Genomic DNA, 23,971 nt, shown 5'->3' with positions numbered 1-23,971 from the left:
CGCCTGCCGATGCAGGGGACGTGGGTTCGTGACCCGGTCTGGGAAGATCCCACATGCTGCGGAGTGGCTGGGCCCGTGAGCCATGGCCACTGAGCCTGCACTTCTGGAGCCTATGCTCCGCAACGGGAGAGGCCACAACAGTGAGAGGCCCGTGTACCGCAAAAAAAAAAAAAATTAGTGAACAAGATGACTGGACAGGTGGGTGAAGACCTTTTCCTAGTCAACCCAGTGCCTGCTCATTGGGGTCATGAGCTCATCACAGGATTCTCCTCAGCAAGGCTAATCTGTTGCCACTGCAGAATGCCCGTTTTAGAAGGAATCATTATCATGTATTATTTCTGTCAAGGAGGTTAAGTGAGTCAACCTCATTGGGATGAGGTTTATACTGAATTTGGATTTCCTTTCCTACCAGCCATGCCTTTACCATCCTTATCCTAAGTGGGTTTACCAAATACCTTATTCACCATCATGGCATCTTATACATCATGGTATATGTCTTAGTTCAGGCTGTTATCACAAATTACCATAGCCTGTGGGGCTTATAAACAACAGAAATTTATTTCTCACAAGCTGGAAGTCTGAGATCAGGATGCCAGTGTGGTTGGGTTCTAGTGAGAGCCCTCTTCCGGGTTGCAGACTGCCGACTTATTATATCCTCACCCAGAGAGCAGAGATGGGAAGCAGGCTCTCTCATAATCTTATAAAGGCACGAATCTCATTCATGCGGGCTCTACCCTCATGATCTCACCTAATCCTAATTAACTCTCAAAGGCCCCATCTCCTAATACATCACATTGGGGGGAGGATTTCATCTTACGAATTTTGTAGCAACAGAAACATTTAGTCCATAACAGGATCTGACCAAGGAACTAACTTTACAGTGAAATAAGTAAAGAAACTGGCTGTCCTATCAGATTCACTCGCCCTGTATTGTGGACCCCGACAACCAGAAGCAGCTGGCTTTAAGGAATAGTGGAATGACCCAGGGAATTCTCGCCTACTGAGCCAGCTGGAAGACAAGAGCTTGAGAGCTTGGATTCTATTTACAATGGCCCCTGGGTATCCTCGGGGAATTGGTCCAGGACAGCTCTTCCCATACCCTCTCACCCCCAGATACCAAAATCCAAGCTTGCTCAAGTCCCTTATATAAAATGGCATATAACCCACACACATTCTCCCATATACTTTAAATCATCTCTAGATCACTTATAATACCTAATGAGAACCTATTTGTTTATTTTTAATTTATTTTATATTTTTTGGCTGCACTGGGTCTTCGTTGCTGCGTGTGGGCTTTCTCTAGTTGCTGCGAGCGGGGTCTACTCTTCGTTGCGGTGCGCGGGCTTCTCATTACGGTGGCTTCTCTTGTTGTAGAGCACGGGCTCTAGGCGCGTGGGCTCAGGATTTGTGACTCGCGGACCCTAGAGGGCAGGCTCAGTAGTTGTGGCGCACGGGCTTAGTTGCTCCGTGGCATGTGGGATCTTCCCGGACCAGGGATCAAACCGGTGTCCCCTGCATTGGTAGGCAGATTCTTAACCACTGCACCACCAGGGAAGTCCCGAGAACCTATTTTAAAGTAGGTTTCTTCCGTTATGAGATTGTAAACTCTGAAGGCTGTCACCATTTTTAATATCTTTCTATTTAAGTACATAGGGTTGTACTTTATATAGTGCAGGATACAGGTTGCAAACTTGTAGATTCTCAGCTATATCTGAACTGCATTCATTTTGATCAATCTGAAGTGTTGTTTTTTTTTTTAAACTGACAGTTGCCAACATTTAAAAATCAAGAGATTTCATGTGAAATGCACATTTCCACCTTCTCTTGAAAAATTCGAAGGTCTGGCCATTTTAGGCCCACGTTCCCAAAGTTGCGCTCTTTAAACAAAACAGGCATTTCCATCCGCCAAAGTCCTCACCTTGCTCACTTGATTTACTTTCACTAGTCACCTGGTCCCTGAAGGCATATAAGTTTGCCACCCTTGCTGCTCAATGGAACTATATTGAATAAATGAACTTGGCAGTTAATGCTTGTACGTTCATTTTCATTACACATACGCGTTCTATCCTTCTAACTCCATTATAATAAGCCACTTGGTGGACAGAATCCTGTTAACTATTTTTCCTTAAATAACTTTTTGGTGGTCACGTGCTTCAATAAATATTAATGTTTATAAAACCTTGCTCTTAGCCCCAGACCACTGCGAGTTGAGTCTCCCTGCGTTGGTCTGGGGATGCCTAAAATTTCATCATTATGATTCGTTCCCTGGGTTTAAGCCGAGACTTGGTTACTTGTCAGGTAAAGAGATTAAAATTATTTCCCGATAACACAAACATACAACATTTTAAAGTAGGTATGAGGTGGGAAGTTACCCTTTCCACAGCAAATAAAAAAGTTCTTTCAGAGGTGGTCAAGTTTCTAGCTGCGACCCTGGGAAAGGTGGAGGAGACTGGAATGCAGTTGCATTCTGAAGTTTATCGAAGGCTTTTTGGGTGGGAATTTTATCCGAAGAGTCTCAGAGCGACCCTCGCTCGGGTTCTGGCAGCTTTGGGCGTGGCTTCTGGCACAGCCCCCGAGTAGTTGTCACTGGGATCAATTTCAGGACTCTCTAGAGCCCAGCCTTCGGAGTTTCACATTTCTGGGGGCTCGTCTCCCCGCCCTCAGGTAATTTCCCTCCGTTGCTGGCGCTGCCCTGCCCCCTCGGTCGCTGGAGTCTCCCCCCCTGCCCGACACCCTCTCTGGCTCTTTCAGCATCAGTTTCCCCAAGGAGGCAGGAGGGAGACGAATTTGGGGGCTTCCCTGCCCTCGTCTTGGAGCCGGGGAAGGGGAGATGCGGGCAGGAGGCTCACTCTGTGAGTTCAGGCTCGGCAGCCGGCTCCCGAGGCCTTCGGCCCGGGGCACTTTGCGAGGGAGCGACCCTCTCCTCAGAGCCGCCAGCGGGTGCAGTCCAGCCACGCCGAGCGGAGGGGGCCCGGGGCTCCCCGCCCCCGACCCGGCGTTGCCGCGCTCCCCCTAGCGGCCGCCGTGCGGCCTCGCTCCGTCCCAGGCTCGTCGGCGGCGCAGCTCACGTGACCGCGCTCCGGGCCTGCGGCCGCTGTCGGTTCCCCCAGTCACCGAGCGAGAGGGAAGAAACAAGATGGCGGCTGAAGGCGATCCGGAGTGGGGCCCCAGCAATTCGGATTGAGCCTTCTCCCTCCACCCGCTTCCGCCGGCCGGGCCCCTCCCGCCCGGCCCCGCGGGCCTCCCCACCCGGCCCCGGCGCCCCCCACCGCCACCCCTCCGCCCGCCCCTCCCCCCTCCGCTTTCCCTTCTCCCCCCGCCTCGGCTCCGACATGAGGGGCCGGCGGGGCAGGCCGCCCAAGCAGCCCGCGGCTCCCGCTGCGGAGCGCTGCGCCCCGGCCCCGCCGCCGCCGCCGCCGCCTACGTCCGGACCCATCGGGGGGCTCCGCTCGCGGCACCGCGGCAGCAGCCGGGGCAGGTGGGCCGCCGCCCAGGCTGAGGTGGCGCCCAAGACGCGGCTGAGCTCGCCCAGGGGGGGCAGCAGTAGCCGGAGGAAGCCGCCGCCACCGCCGGCCCCCCCTAGCACCAGCGCCCCGGGCCGGGGGGGGCGAGGAGGCGGGGGCGGCAGGACGGGGGGCGGGGGCGGCGGCGGCCACCTGGCCCGGACCACCCCGGCCCGGAGGGCCGTCAACAAAGTGGTGTACGATGACCACGAGAGTGAGGAGGAAGAGGAGGAGGAGGACATGGTCTCCGAGGAGGAGGAGGAGGAGGAGGACGGCGAGGCTGAGGAGACCCAGGATTCCGAGGACGACGAGGAGGATGAGATGGAAGAGGACGACGATGACTCCGATTATCCGGAGGAGATGGAAGACGACGACGACGACGACGCCAGTTATTGCACGGAAAGCAGCTTCAGGAGCCATAGCACCTATAGCAGCACTCCAGGTACCCACCCAGCCCAGTTGCTGCAGACTCCTTCCCCACCTCCTCCCCCTTCTCCCCTCGCTCACTCCCTCTCTGGTCTCCCCCCACCCCCTCCTCCCCCCTCAGACAGAGGGGAAATGCGACGGCACATCAAGTGGCAAAAAACTAGATTTACTAGAGGAAAGAGGCGCATTGTTCAAAATGGAGATTGCATTGTTGCAGTTCGCAGGCCACACACTCGCGCTCTCTCTCCCTCTCCCCCCACCAACCCCCTCTTTTTCCTCTTAAAAATTTGTGCCAGTGCAGTGTCTCCACCGGGCAGGGTTGAAACTTTGGCACACACACATCCATTGCATTCATTTTTCACCCCTTGTTTTGGTTTGGTTTTTTGGAATGAAAGAAGCCTCTTGTTTTTGCAGACCTCTTTGCATTTCTAATGTGGTTTCTTTTAGATATTTATTCTATATCTGTTCCTAAAAAGGGAATTCAGGATTTAGACAGATTGTGCCATACAAACACACACAAAACATGCTTCTCTTCACACCCCGAGCTGTGTGGTTTTAAAAGTGTGTTAAGGAAATAGATCAGTTGGGTTAGTAGGGGAGCCTTATCTGGTCCTGTGTGTTTGTTTTTATTCTTGAGTGCTAATGGGCGCGTGCAACAGTTGCGGGTAAATGGCCGATTAAAAAGCAAAGCAGAAAAACCAAAGGAAACCAAAACAAATTTAGTATTTCATCTGATTCAAAATCATTTCGGTAAAATGCAAAATAAAATAAGAGACCTCAGGAACATGCGTCTTAACTAATTTGATGCCTTTGCCTGAGAAATGCAGTTTCCTGTCACCTGTTGCAGAGACGTATAGTTGATCATGCAGACGCAATTGCTGAAGATGAACTTTTGGACCAACTCCCAAGTCACAGCAGAAGTATAGGGAGATTTATTGCAAAATGACTTTTTATTTTCATTCTGTTTCTGAGGATAATAGTCCTCCCTGATCTGTAATGAATTTCTCCATGGTGACTCCTCTCCTATTTTCTCAGAGTTCCTCTAGGCTGGTGCTGAGATACGTTTTGTTTATTTAAAAAACACACACAATGGCGGCTTTGTATTAAATACGTACTTGCGGCTTACTAAATTGTGAAAAAAAACGTAATTTATAGCGATAACCTACAAGACTTTTCCTTTATATTTTTGTTAATCTGGATTAACTAAATTAGAATCCAGTTTTCAGAGCATTTAAAAAGTAAAGTTCATGAGGGAATAGGATCTTAACGAAGTGATAAAGGTGTGTCACTTGTTTTTAAAAGAGACTAGGATAGTAGAAGTGGTTAAATTTAAGTGTGTCTGTTTTTTTATAAATACCTAAATACTCATTGGAGGAGTATGAGTATTAAGTCAGATGTAAACCTGTTTAGATTGTCCTAACAGCACATGAAAAAGGTAATTTCTTTTGCCTGACAGAATATCTGCCTGTCTTTGGGGTCGGGTGTGGGGAGAGCTGGCAGGAGAATGAAGGGAATGAATCAAATGTCAAGTGTTTGTGTCCTGTATGTAGAAGGGACTACACACCATTCTTCATTTCTTGCCAACTTAATTTTAGTACATCTTTTATAGTAATAGTTTTTACTTTAAGAAATCACATGTGGTCTTTTCTACCAAGAGCCCAGAATGGAAAGACCCGTGGAGAGTAAATTACACTATTGGAGGAAGTTTTCTCAGATGAGACAGAGCTAAGGTGTTTTGGCAGGGTGGTTCAGCTAACTTTAACTCCTCTTTGAAGGCCTAGAAAATAATATTTAGGGTTGAGAGCAGTGTATATGCTGAGTTAAATGACAGTTTGTGGTTAGGTTTCCTTTTTTAAAAAGATGCTTATATCTTTATGTACTTCCATGACATTCCGTTTTTTCTGATGACATTCGTAGTGCACCTTGTGTATGCTTGTCCTATCTTTATGTGAAATTATGGATTATATATCCTTATATTAATCTTATACCCCCTGCATTTCCTAGTACAGCGTCTCTCACACAGCCGGTGCTCATCAGAGATTGGTTGGACAGATGATTGTTAGTAGGTGAGAACTTGTAATAGATGAAGTTGTGCTAATTCTACTGTGGGTGCCATAATTCCTAAATATTTTGGATTTGGGAAACTAAATATTGGTCTAATTAGATTTTGATACTTTGACCAGGGAATGTTTTTAGTAGCAGAGTTAGTGTGTTTTGAGCTGCTGTTTCATATTGCTTGCCAGGCATTTTCCTTTCTTTATTGGATGTGGTGTTAACGTGTTAGATGTTGTACTTTTTGAAACATTATTTCTCAAGATTATGGTAGAAGAGATGATACATTTTGCGTTCTAAACTTTTAGAATACGTCTACTTGCCTAGAATAACAATGCACGACAGTGAGTTGTTTAGGCTAAGCACCTGTTTCATTAGTTTTATTGTCTGTACTTCTAGGTAAGTGTGTATGTATGTGCTTTGGAAGGAAAAATGTTCTAGATGGTTTGATATCCCCAAAGCTCATAAATAAATATGTTTGGTGGATTTGAATCCAGCTGTATTGTCAGGGCTCAGAGAGGAATATACTTTATTGGTAATTTAGAGGAGATTATTAAGCTTTGTAAACTAGAATGTTGGCTTAAGTACTAAATATTCAATTCCTAGTATAAGAAATTACTCATTCATCTATTCATATGTTGAGTACTTTGTAGGTAATATAACTGTTGATGCGAAGACATTGGTTGATGTTACTAGCTTAATTTTCTAAAACCATATATTTAAAAACGTTTATTCACTGGAGGTGAAATGTTTTCCTTTTAATGGAGAAATTTTAAATGGGTACGTAAGGTACTCACATGACAGATATTATTATAGGTATAACAATTTGTTAATACAAAATTGAAATCATCTAGTTTTGCTTCAATTCAAGGCATTTGGTTGAATATGGCTTTTATTTTTATTGTTAAAATTTAGAGTTATTTCAGCCTGTAGGTTTTATGACATAGTTTGCCAGTACATTGAGAAGGATTGTGTAGAAAATCTTTTGAATAAGCATTTGGTAAAGTTCTGACAGCACCTTGAAATCAAGCATTTTCTAATTCAAAAAAGTTAAATTAGACTTTAAACAGAATAGTTCTTGCATTTAACTTGTGTGGAACTTCTGAGAATACCTAGGTGGTATTTTGATTTTTTTTGTTGTTGTTGTTTTGCGGTACGCGGGCCTCTCACTGTTGTGGCCTCTCCCGTTGCGGAGCACAGGCTCCGGACGCGCAGGCTCAGCGGCCATGGCTCACGGGCGCAGCCGCTCCGCGGCACCTGGGATCTTCCCAGACCGGGGCACGAACCCGTGTCCCCTGCATCGGCAGGCGGACTCTCAACCACTGCGCCACCAGGGAAGCCCCTAGGTGGTATTTTGAAATTTGGAGCTTCTGATGACTTCAGAAAGCAAAAGCGCTGGTGTTGCCCTGGGAGAGTTAGTGATTTATGTCCTCTAAGGCAGGGGTCCGGTACTGGTCCGCAGCCTGTTAGGAACCGGCCTGCACAGCAGGAGGTGAGCGCGAGGAGTGAAGCTTCATCCGCCGCTCCCCATCGCTCGCATTACCGCCTGAACCACCACCCCCCCCCCCCCCCCCGTGCATGGAAAAATTGTGTTCCATGAAGCCCTGGTGCCAAAAAGGTTGGGGACCTGTGCTCTAAGGATTATGACAGTGGAGATGGGTGGCGTAGGTGCCATGAATGAACTGTAGATTGATCTGAAGCAGAATTTGTTACCTGCTGGCAGTATTTATTCTCACTGGTGTCAACCAAGTATCTTTTCATTGTGCTTGGAATTCCTGATTGCTGCAAGTGAGGTACGAAGTGCAGTGGAGATTTAAAGGAGGGCGAGATCATACCCTATTTGGGGGAGTTGGTGTGGGTGTATGCTTCCTGGATGGACATGTGGCTACTGAGGACGGACAGAAGAAGGGAGGGAGCAGCATGAAGCAAGGCACTGATTCTAAGGTGCAGGCAGGCTTAAGTAACCTGCTTTAGCAAGAGCCTGAGTATGTGAATAGGAAATAAAAAAATAAAGCACCATTGTTGGGCAGTACTTAGAGAACCAGGCTATAGCATCTCCTCTCTCCCTCATTTGTAGGATAACAATTGGGGTAGATCAGTGATCCTCAGTCATTTTTCACTCCTGGAACACCCAAGGGATTTGCTGTATTCCTATCAGCACCATGTGGGAGCATGAAACAAAACCAAATCAAATCGTGGATACTGTTAAATCACTGATGCAGCCAGTTCTTTCCCCCACAAATTGAGAGAATTAATGGAAGAGGTGATTTCTGAAGTCTCCTCCCCTCCCACCCTCCTGTCTATTTCAGATCTATTTCATTTGTGGGTATTGGGGATCAATCAGAAGATCTGGAAACAAGCGGGATATGATTTCAGGGGGACATCAGGAAGTTTAGCATTACTTCTGTTCTGCAAGATGGATTGGAAGAGGACAGATAACTGGTGGAGATCTGGATGGGTTTTGTAGCCCTGGATGGGAAGATCAATTCAGGAGGTACTTCAGAATTCTCCAGCATCAGAAGTGTAGACAGAGGAATGCATCAGATATGCCTCTGTAAGAGTGGCAATGCTTTCAGTAGGAACAGGAATTCAAGATTATAAGGGAAATTAATGAGATCTGTTTTCAGGTATTGGTACCTGAAGAGGTTAAACATGAGAATTAAAAGAAAGAAAATGCGGGCCCCAAAGAGTTATTAAAAAGTTGGACAACATGACCTGTGGGTATTAGAGAGGTGTGTCTGAGGTATGCAATAATAGATGGTCTGTGTACAGCTCAGGCTCAGTACTCTTCTGGTGTATATTTGGAAGTGGAGCTGGGTATTGAAATGTGGGTGTGCAGCAGGAATGAGGATATTAAGGCCAGGAGCTCTGGTCTGTTCCGTTAGGTCTGCCTTTCCTCCCTCTTCAAGACCCCATGTCCTCCCTGTGACTGCAGATCCTTGGTGGGGGGGGTGCCACGGGTGAGAAGGTGGTGGTAGTGGTGGCAGACTGGTAGTCTGGGTGACACAGACAGGAGCAAATCCTAGTAGATGCCCTCTTTGCATTGGTTAGATTGCTCCCTCCCTGGTCCTTAGCCATGCTCTGGGGATCTCTTCCTAGAAGTCTTCCCAGAGTTCTGTTGCTCACCTTGGTCTCTTCTCTCTCTCTCTCTCTTTTTTTTCTTTTTGGCTGCACCGCTTGGCATGTGGGATCTTAGTTCCCCGACCAGAGATCGAACCCGCACCCCCTGTAGTAGAAGCACGGGGTCTTAATCACTGGATCGCCAGGGAAGTCCTCTCTTCTCTTTGAATGCCTCTTATAGCAGTTATAGCCTCATCTTCATAATTTAGCACTAGTTTAGCACTGACCCTCATTATTCTAATTTTTTTCATGCTTTAAGTTCTTTAAAATGATAAGCTTCAGGAGACAGAACATTTCTTAAAAAAAAAAAACTTACAAAATGCACTTTAAAAGATAGACAGTAAAATGCAGATAGTATTAAGATGCATATAGCTAAATATAATGTTTTAATTGTTTGGTATACTGGTATGTATCAGATTATTCTATATATTTTTCTAGATACTAAGTTACATTCCTCAAGTATTTTTTGATTGCTGGTTGATTTTTAAAAATAGTAACAGTAAGAGCTAACATTGGACATCTAAATTACTGAATTATTTTTGAGAAGTATTTAATAAAAATTACATTTAAAAAATACCAAAAAATTGGGAATTCCCTGGTGGTCCAGGGGTTAGGACTCTGAGCTCTCACTGATGAGGGCCCAAATTCAATACCTGGTTGGGGAACTAAGATCCCACAAGCTGGCATGGCAAAAAAAAAATTTTTTTTTAAATTATACACACACACACGCACACACACACACACACACACAGTTTTGCATTTTTAAAATAGCAGCTTTATTGAGATACAGTATACGTACCATAAAATTTACCCTTTAAAAAAAGTGTATTATTCAGTGGTTTTTAGTATATTCACGGAGTTGTGAATACATCATCCCTACCTAATTCCAGAACATTTTTTATCACCCCAACAAGAAACCCATATCCATAGCAGTCACTCCCTGTTCTCTCCCTCCCCTGCTCCATCCCCTGGCAACCATTACTTTCATTCTCTGTTGATTTGTCTCTTTTGGAACTTTCTGATGAAAGGAATCATACAATATGTGGCTCCTTTCACTTAGCATAATGTTTTCAAGGTTCATGGATCTTGGAGCATGTAACAGCACTATATTTAAATAATATTCCATTATATGGATATACCGCATTTTGCTTATCCATTCATCACTTCATGGCTATTTGAATTGTTTCTACTTTTTGGCTGTTATGAATAATACTGCTGCTAACCTTCGTGTATAGGTTTTTGTCTGGACAAGATGTATTTATTTCTCTTGGGTATATCCTAGGAGTGGAATAGCTGGATTATTACAAATACAATTTTAATAGAATCTTTATAACCAGACTTATTTTGTTCATTACAGTAGTTTTAAAACAGTTCTCTTAGGATGAATGAGAGCTGGTTTGTAAATCTTCCAAAATAGCTATGATTTTTGGATTGCTTTAGGTCAGCTTGGAGAATTTATACCAGGGTTTGTCAGAGAAGGAGCAGTGTAAGTGGAGTCATTTTCCCACATAGTCAGTGTGAGGGCGTCTGGCAGGCTTCGGAGGCATCCACATATGTCAGCCCACCGCAAAATTTTAGGCTGTCATGATACGTGAGAGTCTCAGGATTTTAGATAAATCTTTTATGAATGTCAAGGATCTAGGGAGGTAGCATGTAGCACAGAGTTTTAAAGAGTGAAGGATCTGGAACCAGTCCTCATAGGTTTGAATCTGGGCTCTGTGATGATGGGCATTTTGCTCAGCTCTTTGTACCTCACTTACCTCCTTTGTAAAATGGAGATATCATAGTACTGAATTCAGGATGTTGTGAAGGCTGAATGGGTTAATGCATGTGAAGTGCCTAGAACAGTGCCTGGCATATATATAGTAAAGATTCAATAAATAGTAGCTATTATTGTCTGTTGATTTGTTCCTGAACTGAAAGTGGATATTCTGTAGGGATATAGGGACCTTACAATGTAGTGAGGTAGTATTTTATTCTGTCGAAAGCTGTCAACTGACTCACAAGGTATAAAAATATTTTAAGGACCACATTAAATAAAAATGTACCTGAAAATAGAGCTTTATTTTCCCCCCTTTAAAAGAATTACTAAATGTTTAACTTACCCATTCAAAACATTCAGTTTACCTAACATCTGATTTATTCTAGAACTATAATAAATAATACATTTACTTTAGTTATTTACAGGGGTCAGTTAAAGTAGAAATAGTGCTCTTGATAATTTCAGCTCTTTGGCAGTTCCTCTCCTCCATGCCATTTTCCTCTGCCTGTTCCTTAAACACCAGGTTTCCAAACCAGCCCCTGACCCCCTCACTGTCTCCCTCCTTCCCCTGAGATCTCATTTATTCTCAAGTTGTTTTTAAAAATTGCAATGAAAAATTTAAAAATAGTGTAGATTTACTCCTTTGGGAAAATACATATAATATAAAGATGAAAATGAAAATCATCTGTAATCCCACCAACCAAAGATACTCACTAGACATGTTTCTGTGTATATATATATATATATATATATATATATATATATATATATATATAATTCCACTTACTGTAACCTGCTTTTATCTACACATTTTTTAAAAGTTATAACTAGGATGACACTAAACAAACTGTTTTTCCCTGATATACGGCAAGGTTTTCCCATATCACTGTATCTTTATCAGTCAGTCATCCCTAATGATTAGTAATGCTGAGTATCTCTTCACGTGCTTATTTGCTGTCTGTGAAGAAAATCATTGGTGAAGTGTCTGTTGAAATATTTTGCCCGTTTAAAAAATATTTATTTATTTATTTAGGCTGTGCTGGGTCTTACTTGTGGCATACGGGATCTTTAGTGGCAGCATGTGGACTAATTAGTTGCAGCATGCATGCAGGATCTAGTTCCCCGACCAGGGATTGAACCCAGGCCCCCTGCATTGGGAGCGCAGTCTTATCCACTGGACCACCAGGGAACTCCCTTTGCCCAGTTTTTAATTGGGTGGTTTTCTTATTATTGAATTTGGAAAGTTCAGCTAACATTATAATTATTTATGATATATAATTTCCCAAAGCTCTTTTCTCTGTTCCTTTTTTTTTCTCTTTGATATTGGAGACTTTTTTCAAGTACCTCGTGATCCTCAACTGTTCATATTTAGGAGTGAAGCACTGGGTAGCACTTTGTGGGTGGCCATGGGTTGTCACCTGGTGGGTTTCACTGCAGAGTAATTGGGCAGTGGAACCCCAGGTATCAATATTTGTTTTTGTTTTTGTGAATTTTTGTTTTCTCTTTCACTCTTTTGTTTTTTCCTCCTGTGAGTCTATTTGGTTTCTTAAGGGAAGATTTCTTAAATCTTTTTTCCTGGGGCTGGGAGTAGGGGTCCGAGGGCACGTGACCAATATCCTGGGAAGCCAGATGAGGGAGGGTGACTAGGGCTCACACCTTGGAGTAGGCACACTTCACTGAGTTTCTCTGTTACGAACCCTGAGCCAACTTTTTTTTTTTTTTTTAAGCGTGGTGTAATTGACATACAACATTATCTTAGTTGCAGGTGTACAGCATAATGGTGTGATATATATATATATTGCTGAATGATCACCACAGTAAGTCTAGTTAACACCTGTCAACATACATAGTTACAAAAACATGTTCTTTTTCTTGTGATGAAAACTTTTGAGATCTGCTCTCTTAGCAACTTTCACATATACAATATAGCACTCTTAACTACAGTTACCATGTTGTACAGTACATCCCCATAACTTATTTGTATTGATATTATAACTGGAAGTTTATAGCTTTTCACCCCCTTCACCCATTTTGCCCACCCCCTATCCCCTGCTTCTGGCAGCCATCAGTCTGTTCTCTGTATCTGTGAGCTTGCTTGTTGGCTTGTTTTTTAGGTTCCATATATAAGTGAGATCATACGGTATTTGTCTTTTTCTGTCTGACTTATTTCACTTAGCATAATGCCCTAAGGGTCCATCCATGTTGTCACAAATGGCAGGATTTTCTTCTTCTTTATGGCTGAATCATATTCCATATATGTATATTGTGTGTGTGTGTGTGTGTATGTGTATACACCACATTTTTTTTTTTTTTTTTTTTACACCACATTTTTTAAATCCATTCATCCATCAATGGATACTTAGGTTGTTTCATGTCTTGGTTATTGTAAATAATGTTGCAGTGAACATGGGGGGTATAGATGTCTTTATTTTTTTTGGCGGTACGCGGGCCTCTCACCGTTGTGGCCTCTCCTGTTGCGGAGCACAGGCTCCAGACGCGCAGGCTCAGCGGCCATGGCTCACGGGCCCAGCCGCTCCGCGGCATGTGGGGTCTTCCCGGACCGGGGCACGAACCCGTGTCCCCTGCATCGGCAGGCGGACTCTCAACCACTGTGCCACCAGGGAAGCCCCTAGATGTCTTTTTGAGATAGTGATATCTTTTCCTTTGGATATATCCAGAAGTGGAATTGCTGGATCATATGGTAATTCTATTTTTCATTTTTTGAGGAACTTTCATACTGTTTTCCATAGTGGCTGCACCAATTTACATTCCTACCAGCAGTGCATAAGGGTTTCCTTTTTTCCACATCCTCGCCAACACTTGTTATTTCTTGTCTTTTTGATAATAGCCATAATAACAGGTGTGAGGTGATACCTCATTGTGGTTCTTTTCTCTTTGTTCTAGTATGTTTTTACCTTTTGTACTTCTTTGTTGTCAATTTACCAAGTGTTGAGAGGAAAAGGATATTAGCTCATGTTGCATATTTATCATATATAAAGTGAAGTCTCATTAAGTATTTCTTTACAAAACGGTTAAAAAATAACTTACCTAATACTTATTCAGCGTGCAAGGTACTGTGTTAAAACCTTCACAGAGATCCAGTGATGGATAAGAAACGGTCCCTACTCTCAGGTCTTTATTCTTTCAAGAGGGAATAATAAAACAGTGCATAAATATAAAATAATATAGGGCAGGCTGTGGTAAGTGCTGTAAGAAGAACAATTAAATTAGGGAGAGAGATCATATTCTATATATTTGGGAGATCAGAAATGGTGTCAAGAACAAGGTTGAATTTGAGATATTTCTTGAAGATTGGGTAGGATTTCTCCAGGTGGAGGTTGAACAGAAAGAGAAAGGAGGAGGTGAAAGGTAACAGATGACAGGAAGGTGAATATTCAGGGACTGCGTACTTGATGTCTGAGTGTGGAGGAGGCGAGACTGTAGAGAAGTGGAGATTATGTTTTGGTCCAATTTGAATAAATGCCAGTCTGAGGAATTTGAACTTAGTAGGCAGTGTGTAGTCATTGAATGTTTTAAAAGTGGCGTATGTCATGATAAAGTTGAGCTTTTTGGGAATTCCCTGCCAGTCCAGTGGTTAGGGCTCCACGCTTCCACTGCAGGGGTCATGGGTTCGATCCCTGGTCGGGGAACTAAGACCTGCATGTCATGTGGTGCCGCCAAAAAAAAAAAAAGCTGAGCTTTTTGAAAAATAATCTGGCTTTGGTGTATAGGATTTATTGGAATAGGAGGGGGCTGGTATAATAACTTTTCATAGCTACATAAGATCCCATCCTAAGGCTTTACCAAGTAGTTAAGCTGTGCTGTACAGTCATTCCTTGGTATCTGCAGGCAGTTGGCGGCTGGACCCCCACCCCCACCCCATGATACCTAAATCTGCTGGTGCTCAAGACTCTTATATAAAATGGTGTTGTACAGTTGGCCCTCGAAATCCTTGGAAGCCAAACCTGTGGATACGGAGGGCCGGCTGTTTACGTTTGCTGTGATTACCTGTAGTGACTAAACCTTTAGATAAATCTTGGTTCACATTCCTGGTTTTTTTTAAGGCTTTTACTATGTAATACTAATAATTATAAATATTATATAACATATATATTAGGTAATATATAATATACATATTATACTAATACAATATGTGTCATTATATTATAAATATTAGAAATATATTTCCACCAGTAGTGTATGAAAGTGCCCATTTCACCAGCACCAGTTATTTATAAACCATCTTTGCATCCAGTGGGTTAAAAGCTCCTTGTTTCTCTTGTTTGAATTTGCATTTTTTGACTAATAAAATTTAATGCTTTCATGACCTCTGACACCCAAATCTCTGTAGTCATGGTTTCCTTCCTGTGTTTTAAGTAATGGATGAGTGAATACTTCTTGAACCCCTCCACTTAGAAGTCCTGTAGGCACATCCAGTTCAACATGTTCCAAATAGAATTCATGCTTTAGAGACTGCTCCTAACCTCCCATTTCCTTGTTCAGTGAATAATGGCACTGCCCACTGAATTGCCCAAGTCAGAAGTGAGGAAGTACCAGACTCCTCCCTGTGCCTCACCCTCCATGTGCAGGCTTGTCACCAGGTCCTGTGAAGTTTACATCTTACATATCTCTTAAATATATTTCAGCTCTCTTGTCCATCCGTGCTAATGGTTACCTAAATCAGACCTTCTTTATCCCTTACTTGGCCTCTTAAGGAAACAGCCTGCCTGCCCGCCTGGCCTCCTTTTGTCCATTCATCTCTCATATCCACCTTCCACGTACATACTGCTCTGCTCTGAGACAAATCTGACCATGTTATGCCCTTTCTTAAAAATCTGTAGGAAAATAATTATGTGCTTTAGTGTAGGTGGATAGTTCTGACTTGGCTTTTGCTTCCTCTACCAGCCTCATCTTCTGTTGCTTCATTTATTTGTTCACTTATTTTAAAAATACCTGTTGAGAACCTGCTATGTTCCAGGCACTCTTTGGGATGCAGCCAGGAATAAAGCAGACATGGCCCCTGCCCTGAAACAGCAGGGAAGGTAGCCAGTGTAACAGTGAGAGAAGTGCTTCCAAAAGGGGCAAGTAAGAATGACTTCATGGGCGTGGGGGGGGAGTGTCAGAAAAGGCCTCCCTGAAGAGGTGACAGGTGAGCTCCAAATGGAAGTAGCCGGCAGAGGGGAGGGGAAAGAGGATTCTAGGCCATAGGATCACCACATGCAATGGACTGGAGGGAAAACCATGAAGGATTTCAAAGCCAGCAGTGCTGTGATCAGGTTGGTGTTTTTTAAAAAAAAGTCCCTCTGGCTATAGAATAGATAATGAATTGGAGTGGGATAAGAATTGATGAAGGGAATTAGGCTGTTGAAGTAGACCAGGTGACAGATTTTGTACCTTGGAGAGAAATATTCAAAAAATAATTTAGTATTTAGGATGTCACATCTTAGTGATAGATTGGTTAGTTGGGATATGGTCAAGGTTGAATTGACTTCTAAATTGCCTTTATTTCTCTCTTTATTCACAACTTATTTCTCTTCACCTTGAATTTGATTGTCAAGTAATGCTGAATTCTTTGTAAAAGTTCCCCTCAAACACCTCATAGTGGGGCTTCCCTGGTGGTGCAGTGTTGAGAATCCACCTTCCAATGCAGGGGACACGGGTTCGATCCCTGGTGTGGGAAGATCCCACATGCCATGGAACAACTAAGCCCGTGTGCCACAACTACTGAGCCTGTGCTCTAGAGCCCGCGAGCCACAACTACTGAGCCCGCACACCACAACTACTGAAGCCCGCTCGCCTAGAGCCCTTGCTCCACAACAAGAGAAGCCACCGCAGTGAGAAGCCCACGCACCGCAACGAAGAGTAGCCCCCGCTCGCCGCAACTAGAGAAAGCCTGCGTGCGGCAATGAAGACCCAACACAGCCAAAAATAAATAAACAAAATAAATAAATTTATTTAAAAAAAAAAAACACCTCATAGTTATTCACTGCTGTGATGACTAACTCCTGGTCACCCATCCATCACCTTCTCCAGCTTGTCTTCTCTGGTCACCATTCCCTTTTCCTTAGGTGAGACTAAGTTCCTTTACCTCTCCCTAACCCCCCAGGACCATGTGCATTTATATGTTTAGTTTCCAAATATTTCAAGGTGTTCTAGGTTTCTTTCTTTCTGTTACTGATTTCTAATTTAATTTCATTGTGTTCAGAAAGCATACTTTGTATGACTTTAATTCTGTAAAACATTTTTAGAGGTTTGTTTTGTGCCCCAAAATGTTGTCTGTCTAGGTGAATGTTCCAAGTGTACTTGCAAAGAAGGTGTATTCTGCTGCGGGTGGGTAGAGTGTTCCATAGTGTCAGTTAGGTCAAGTTGGTTGCATTATGAACGCCTTCTGTATCCTTGCTGATTTTCTACCTGCTTGTTCTATTGATTACCAAGAGAGAATTGTTGAAGTCTACAAATATTGTCATGGATTTGCCTATTTCTCTTTGGAGTTCTGTTAGTCTTCATGTATTCTGAGGCTCTGTTATTAAGTACTAAACATTTAGGAAGGATTATTTGACCCCTTCATCATTATATCTTTATTTGTTAAGACATCGTACTGAAATGGACTCTAATTATCTGTCTGTCTCCTTCATCCGAACCTGTCTTAGGGCAGGGAGACTCTCATTCATCTCCCTCTCCTTCGTGCCGCTCAGTCTCTAGCATGCAGTAGGCAGCACAGGTAATTGTTGAACTGAGTGTATGAGTCAAAAAAAATGTCTCTAGATTCTTTTCACCCTTAGTTCTGCCCTGTCCAGTATGGCAGCCACTAGCCACGTGGGGCTATTTAAATTTAAATTGAGTAAAATTCAAACTTCAGTTCTTCATTGACACTAGCTACATTTCCAGTGCCCAGTAGCCATGTGTGATGTAGAACATTTGGGTCACTTCATATCATCACAGAAAGTTCTCTTGGGCTGACCGTGTTACTGTCGCCAGTCTGCTTCTGCTAAGCTGTGAGAACTTACCTAGCATCCCTTTTCCTCTAGCCTTTTATTTGCTCTGAATCCTGCGCGGCCTGGGTAGCCCCAGCACTTGGCTGTGGTTCTTCTCTGTTAAGCCTGTCAGCCCAGCGTTATTTGTGGATGTGATGGTGTTGAATTTCTGCAGTGAGACTTGGGCTCATCTTTGCGACGATGGCATCACTTGTTGTTCTCTGGGGTAGGGGAAGAGGTAGTCAGCTAACCTTCAGTTTTAGAAAATCTGCCATGGTCCTGATAAAATTAAGCTAAGTCGTAGATGCAGGACAAAAGGGAAGGAATTAAAATTCAGAGACTTTTAGGTGAGAAATTTAGTTTGATAACTCAGGGAATTCCTGTATTGTAAAGGTTGGTATGTGAACTGAATTGTCACATACTGGTGTGTTGTTTCAGTTGTCTGAGTTCTATATAAAACCTCTTTCTCAGGAGTCTCTGGACAAATGATTTAATTACTTCAGTAGTTTTCAAGGAAAAGACATCACTTTTTAAGTGGAATTCTTTTGTTACTTAACCAATGTTAAATTGCAATTATGGAACCTCAGAAGATTTGCTAAGAAAGCTCATGCTTACACTCTTCTCTACTCATGGATGTGTTCTAGAATTCACACACTTGGGAGACTGCATGGCCAAGTGATTCATACTGAATGACAGTGTTCAGTAGGTGCAATTTCTACATTTTGCTGCTAAGGCTTCCTGCTTGGTTTCAGGATGTTAACATTGCCTCCTTTGAGGTCTGTTTATAGTGTATTCTATTTATGGAACTTAAAAAGCATTTCAGAAACGCACATATTAATCTGTGTGGAATTTCTCTTCTTGTCCTTTTTCCTTCTAATGCTTGCATAGCTATATTGAGACTTGTCTGAGGAAATAGTCCAGCATTTAAAGTAGCTAATAAAATTTTAGCCCTTCCCATCAGCGCAGTTTTCCCTGTTTTTCTAGACATCAAAATTATTTCACACACTCTTTGCAGTCTTAGTAAATTACCCTTTTCTCCAACTTATGACCATAATCTGCTTTCACAGTGTTATGCAAATAATTAAAAAATTAAAAAGTGATTTTACTGTAATTTCAGATACATATTTGAACTTTTTAGTTTGAATTGTCTGGGTGAAATGCCTCAAATTTCTGATTCTCTGTAAACTTGGAAGATTGCCTTTATCCAGATATATTATTATCCTTAATTACCTAAACAGCTTGAGTTATAAAATCTCCCTGCATTTCAGGAGAAACCTAACAGTGGGAGCTTGTTTATGGCAGGGGACACAAACTCAAATGCTACAGGGTCCAAGTAAATTAAAGATGTGAAGTGGCCTTTTTTTTCCTTTATTAATACAAAACTGCATTTGCTGTTAAAGTTTATTTGCCTTGAAAAACTAACCCTATTGGAATTTTAGTCCCTTTTTGCTTTTACAGACAGTGCTGTTGTAAATGTGCTAGATGTATCTTTAGTCACCCAGCCTGGTGTTTCTATAAGGTAGATTCCTAAAAGTAGGGTGGTTGGGTTACATTTCATAGGCTGAACCAGGTTATACTCTCATTACTATTGTTCTTAGACCTTCCCTAATCCGTGTTTATGTGGCTTTTAAATTGACTTTTTCTGGAACTTACCGAAGTTTACTCAGACCTTTAGCGGGTATTTTTGGATATAGACTAGGCCCCAAATCCTTTCCTCATCAATTTATTGGTAAATACACTTATTTATAATATGAAAGCCTGAGGTTTAGCTCCTAAATTGGGAGGCAGATGTCTCTCTTCAGAGTTTTCTGGCCAAGTGGGAATGGAGTTTTTTTTATTGCTTCTTAGCTTGAATTTGACCTTAGAGGCGTCATTCCTCTGTGGGCCTTATTAGTTTACTCACCTGTAAAGTGTAGATTGGACTAGATGATCTAATGGGCAAGGGATTGGCAGACTTTTCTCTTAAAGTGCTGTATAGTAAATATTTTAGTCTTTGTGGGCCACACTGTCTCTGCTGCAACTACTCAACTCTGCCACTGTAACACGATCGCAGCTGGAGACAATAAGTAGACAAATGAGTATGGCTGTGTTTGAATAAACCTTTATTTGTAAAAACAGTCTGTGGCTGGCCATAGTTTGCCAACCTCTTTCTGAGGTCTTGACATTCATTAATCTGTGATTTGGATAACTAGGTTAGGAAAAAAAGCTTTGAATTTTTAAAATAACACTTTTTTTTTTTTTTTGCGATACGCGGGCCTCTCACTGTTGCGGCCTCTCCAGTTGCGGAGCACAGGCTCCGGTCGCGCAGGCTCAGCGGCCATGGCCCACAGGCCCAGCCGCTCCACGGCACGTGGGATCCTCCCGGACCGGGGCACGAACCCGTGTCCCCTGCATTGGCAGGAGGACTCCCAGCCACTGCGCCACCAGGGAAGCCCCTAAAATAACACTTTTGAAAGTCTAGTAAGAACTTCAAATTTTATTTTTGCTTTTTCTCTTTATCAGGAAAGAAATATAGAAAATTTAGAAACCTCAGAAGATAACATTAATATTTTGGTCACTCTCCTTTGATAACCAGCTTTGTGTGTATATTCATGAGGAGTACTTACATGTGTAGAAACGTACATATTTTTTATAAAATTGGATAATGCATAATTGGTTTTATGAATCTTTTCCCTTATACCATGAAATCTTACTGTATCTTTAAATAATTTGTGTATGAAAATGTCTGCTGTCATGGAGCTTCTAGTGGAGAGCTCATGGATTTTAAAAATTAATTTTGTATTTAGCCACCTCTTCTCTTTTCTAATAGCTTATTTTTTTTTTTTTTTTTTTTCTAATAGCTTATTTTTTGATTGGGTTGGAATTTCTAGGAATAACATTTCATCAGCTTCAAACATGAAGCATATACATACATCTGCTTTTCTTATATTTATACCTCCTTTTTGTTTCTTTTCAAATTGCATTGTCTACCACCTCTAAAACAATGTTAAATACTAGTTGAAATGAGAAGCATCTTAGTGCACTTTCTAAATTTAATGGGACTGATGCTAATATTTCACTGTTAATTGTTATGCTGACCATTGACTTTTTTGTTTTGTTTTGTTTTTTGCTATCCTAATAAGCATAAAGGGATATTTCATTTTGGTTTGGAATTTAAGTGCTTTGTTGCCTATGTGATGTGCATGTATTTTCTCCTGGTCTGTGGCTTGTGTTTCACTCTCTTAACTGTCTAATCAATGAGCACATTTTGTCTCTCCATTAATTCAAGTCTTTGATCTCTTTCATCAGTGTTTTATTGTTTTTGGCATACTGGTCTTTTTCATATTATTACATTTGTACCTAAGTATTTGATGATTTTTGGTGCTATTACAATTAGTACTTATTTTTTAAATTTGAATTTCCAGTTATTTATTGTTATAATAGAAATATAATTGATTTTTGTGTATTGATCTTTGTGACCTTGTTAAACTCAACTGTTAGTCTAATAGATTTTTTTTTTTTTGGTAGATTTCTTGGGATTTTCTACATAGGTAATCATGTTGCCTGGCAAATAGAGATGATTTTATGTTTTCCTTTTCCAAGCTGGATTTTCTTTTTCTTATTGAAGTATAATTGATTTACAATATTGTGTTAGTTTCAGGTGTACAGCAGAGTAATTCAGTTTTATTTAATTCTTTTTTTTGATTCTTTTCCATTATATTTTATTATAAGATATTGAATATAGTTCCCTCTGCTATACAGTAAATCTTTGTTGTTTATCTGTTTTATGTAAAGGTAGTGTTTATCTGTTAATCCCATACTCCCAATTTATCCCTGTCCCCCCTTCTCCTTTGGTAACCATAAGTTTGTTTTCTATGTCTGTGAGTCTGTTTCTGTTTTGTAAATAAGTTCATTTTTACTATTTTTTTAGATTCCACATATAAATGATATCATATAATATGACTTCACTTCGTATGATTTCCTCTAGGTTCATCCATGTTGCTGCAAATGGCATTGTTTCATTGTGGTTTTATGGCTGAGTAATATTCCATTGTGTATATATACCACATGTTCTTTATCCATTCCTCTGTTGATGGACACTTAGGTTGCTTCCACGTCTTGACTATCGTAAAAATTGGTTTCTAATTTAACTTCATATGTCAGAGAACATACTGGGTATGACTAAAAATGTTTAAAAAATGAAGTCATTTGAGATTTGTTTTATGACCCAAAGCATTGTCTGTTTAGGTGAATATTCCATGTGTACTAGGAAGGAAGAGTCTGCTGCTGTTGGGTAGAGTGTTCCATAAATGTGATTAACTGTTGTTGATAGTGTTCTTAAAGTCTTCTATATATACCCTTGCGGATTTTCCATCTACTCGTTCTGTTGATTACTAAGAGAGGAGTGTTGAAATCTACAACTGTTGCTATAGATTTGTTCTCTGTCTCCTTGCAGTACTGTATGTTTATGCCTTATATATTTTGTGGCTCTGTTATTAGGTTCATAAACATTTATGGTTGTTGGTCTTTTGATTATTTGACCCCTTTATCATTATGAAATGACCTTCTTTACTCTGGTAATATTCTTTGCTTAAAATCTACTGTTTGATATTAATATAACCAGTTCAGCGTCTTTCTTTTTGAATAGTGTTAGCATGGTGTATCTTTTCCCACCCTTTTCCTTTTAGTTTGTACTATGTCATATATATATATATATATATATATGTATATATATATATATTTTTTGGCCGTGCTGCATGGCATGTGGGATCTTACCCCATCCAGGGATCGAACCCGTGCCTCCTGCGGTGGGAGTGCAGAGTCTTAACCACTGGACCTCTATGGAAGTCCCTAGTATGTCATATTTTAAAGGGGTTCCTTGTTTTGTTTTTTTAAAAAGCCAGTCTTCTGACAGTGAATTTAGACTATTTACATTTAATATAATTTTCTTTTTTTTTCTTTTTTGGCCGTGCCTCACAGCTTGGCTTGCAGGGTCAGTTCCCTGACCAGTGACTGAATCCGTGCCCTTGGTATTAAAGCGTGGAGTCCTAACCACTGGACTGCCAGGAAATTCCCATCGTTTTTTTTTTTTTTTTTTGGTTCCTCTGTTTCCCTTTCCTGCCTGCTTTTGGATTAGTTGAACATTGCCCTATTTTAATTTATTAGCTTTTTGGTTTATGTCTGTGCTATTTTTTTAGTGGTTCCTCTAGGAATTACAAAATACTTAAAGTTAGCATTTTATCCCTTTAAGTAAAACTTAAAAGTGTCACAACCATAGAGGTTCCCTTATCCTAGCCCTCTCCCCAATGCTATAAGTGTCGGATATATCTACAGTTGTTCCTCTATATCTGTGGGGGATTGATTCCCAGGACCCTTGCGGATACCAAAGTCTCTGGATGTCAGATCCCTTGTATAAAGTGGCACCGTACAGTTGGCCCTCTGTATCAGACTCTACATACATTAAAGCTCCACTAGATGATGTTATAATTTTTGCTCTCAACCACTGTACATATATATATATTTTTTAACTGTACATATTTTAAAGTGCTTAAGAGTTGAAACAACCTTTTTTGTTTGTTTTTAAATTTATTGTTCTTCCTTTATTCCTGAAAGTCCAGTTTTCACTCTGGTATCATTTCTGTTTCTTTTACCATTTTTACCATTTGTTTTTTTGTTGTTCTTTCATAATTGAGATTTTATTGGCTGTTTTGAGGATCAGTACACAGACATTTCAATTTGTACACAATTCTTAACATACATACCAAAACTCTAAAAAATCATGTAGTTGTGATTCTTTTCTGAACAGTTATTCCAGTGACTTTCCAACTTAAAATGTGGAGGCAAATTTTCCTTGACAGGATATCAAGTACCAGTATCTTCAAATATTGATATGCTGTTACATCATTAAGTCCCACTAATTCACAATTTAATATCACATACACTACATACTAAAATTGTCAGTCGTCTACAGCACATTAACAAAGTTACTAGAAGAACTGGACTACCATGACCAAAGATGTTACAGAGTACACAAAATTCTGACCAGGAGAGCCAAGATCAAGGAGTGAGTGGTTTGCTTTAGGAAACTGTTAGTTTTCCTTCATCTGAAATGTTTTTATTTTGCCTGAATTGTGGAAGAGTATTTTTGAAGGATA

The 23,971-nt window shown here is 41.4% G+C and overlaps 1 protein-coding gene and 1 long non-coding RNA gene across 19 annotated transcripts in view; both read left to right on the top strand.

Moving 5' to 3' along the window:
* The first annotated feature begins 3,078 nt into the window (after positions 1-3,078).
* BPTF (bromodomain PHD finger transcription factor) overlaps positions 3,079-23,971 on the top strand; it is a 132,456-nt gene continuing 111,563 nt past the window's right edge. For 8 of the 18 annotated variants that reach the window (XM_089901442.1, XM_089901437.1, XM_089901435.1 and 5 more), the window contains exon 1: positions 3,080-3,945. In XM_089901442.1, coding sequence (XP_089757568.1) covers positions 3,333-3,945 — 613 coding nt within the window. In that variant the 5' untranslated portion in view covers positions 3,080-3,332. Of the gene's footprint in view, positions 3,946-23,971 lie in introns of all 18 variants that reach the window. The other 10 variants (XM_022589193.2, XM_089901441.1, XM_089901439.1 and 7 more) reach the window with 4 other exon arrangements.
* Positions 3,962-23,089, top strand: LOC149746781 (uncharacterized). Its single transcript, XR_016389021.1, has 2 exons — positions 3,962-16,139; positions 16,422-23,089. It is a non-coding gene; the product is annotated as an uncharacterized LOC149746781 (long non-coding RNA).

Source organism: Delphinapterus leucas, chromosome 19 (assembly GCF_059928025.1).
Source record: "Delphinapterus leucas isolate spDelLeu-1000000601 "Yukka" chromosome 19, BTC_Dleu_Yukka2, whole genome shotgun sequence".
Classification (NCBI taxonomy): domain Eukaryota; kingdom Metazoa; phylum Chordata; class Mammalia; order Artiodactyla; family Monodontidae; genus Delphinapterus; species Delphinapterus leucas.
Note: the sequence above shows the minus strand (reverse complement) of the source record. Positions and strands in the feature narration are given on the sequence as shown.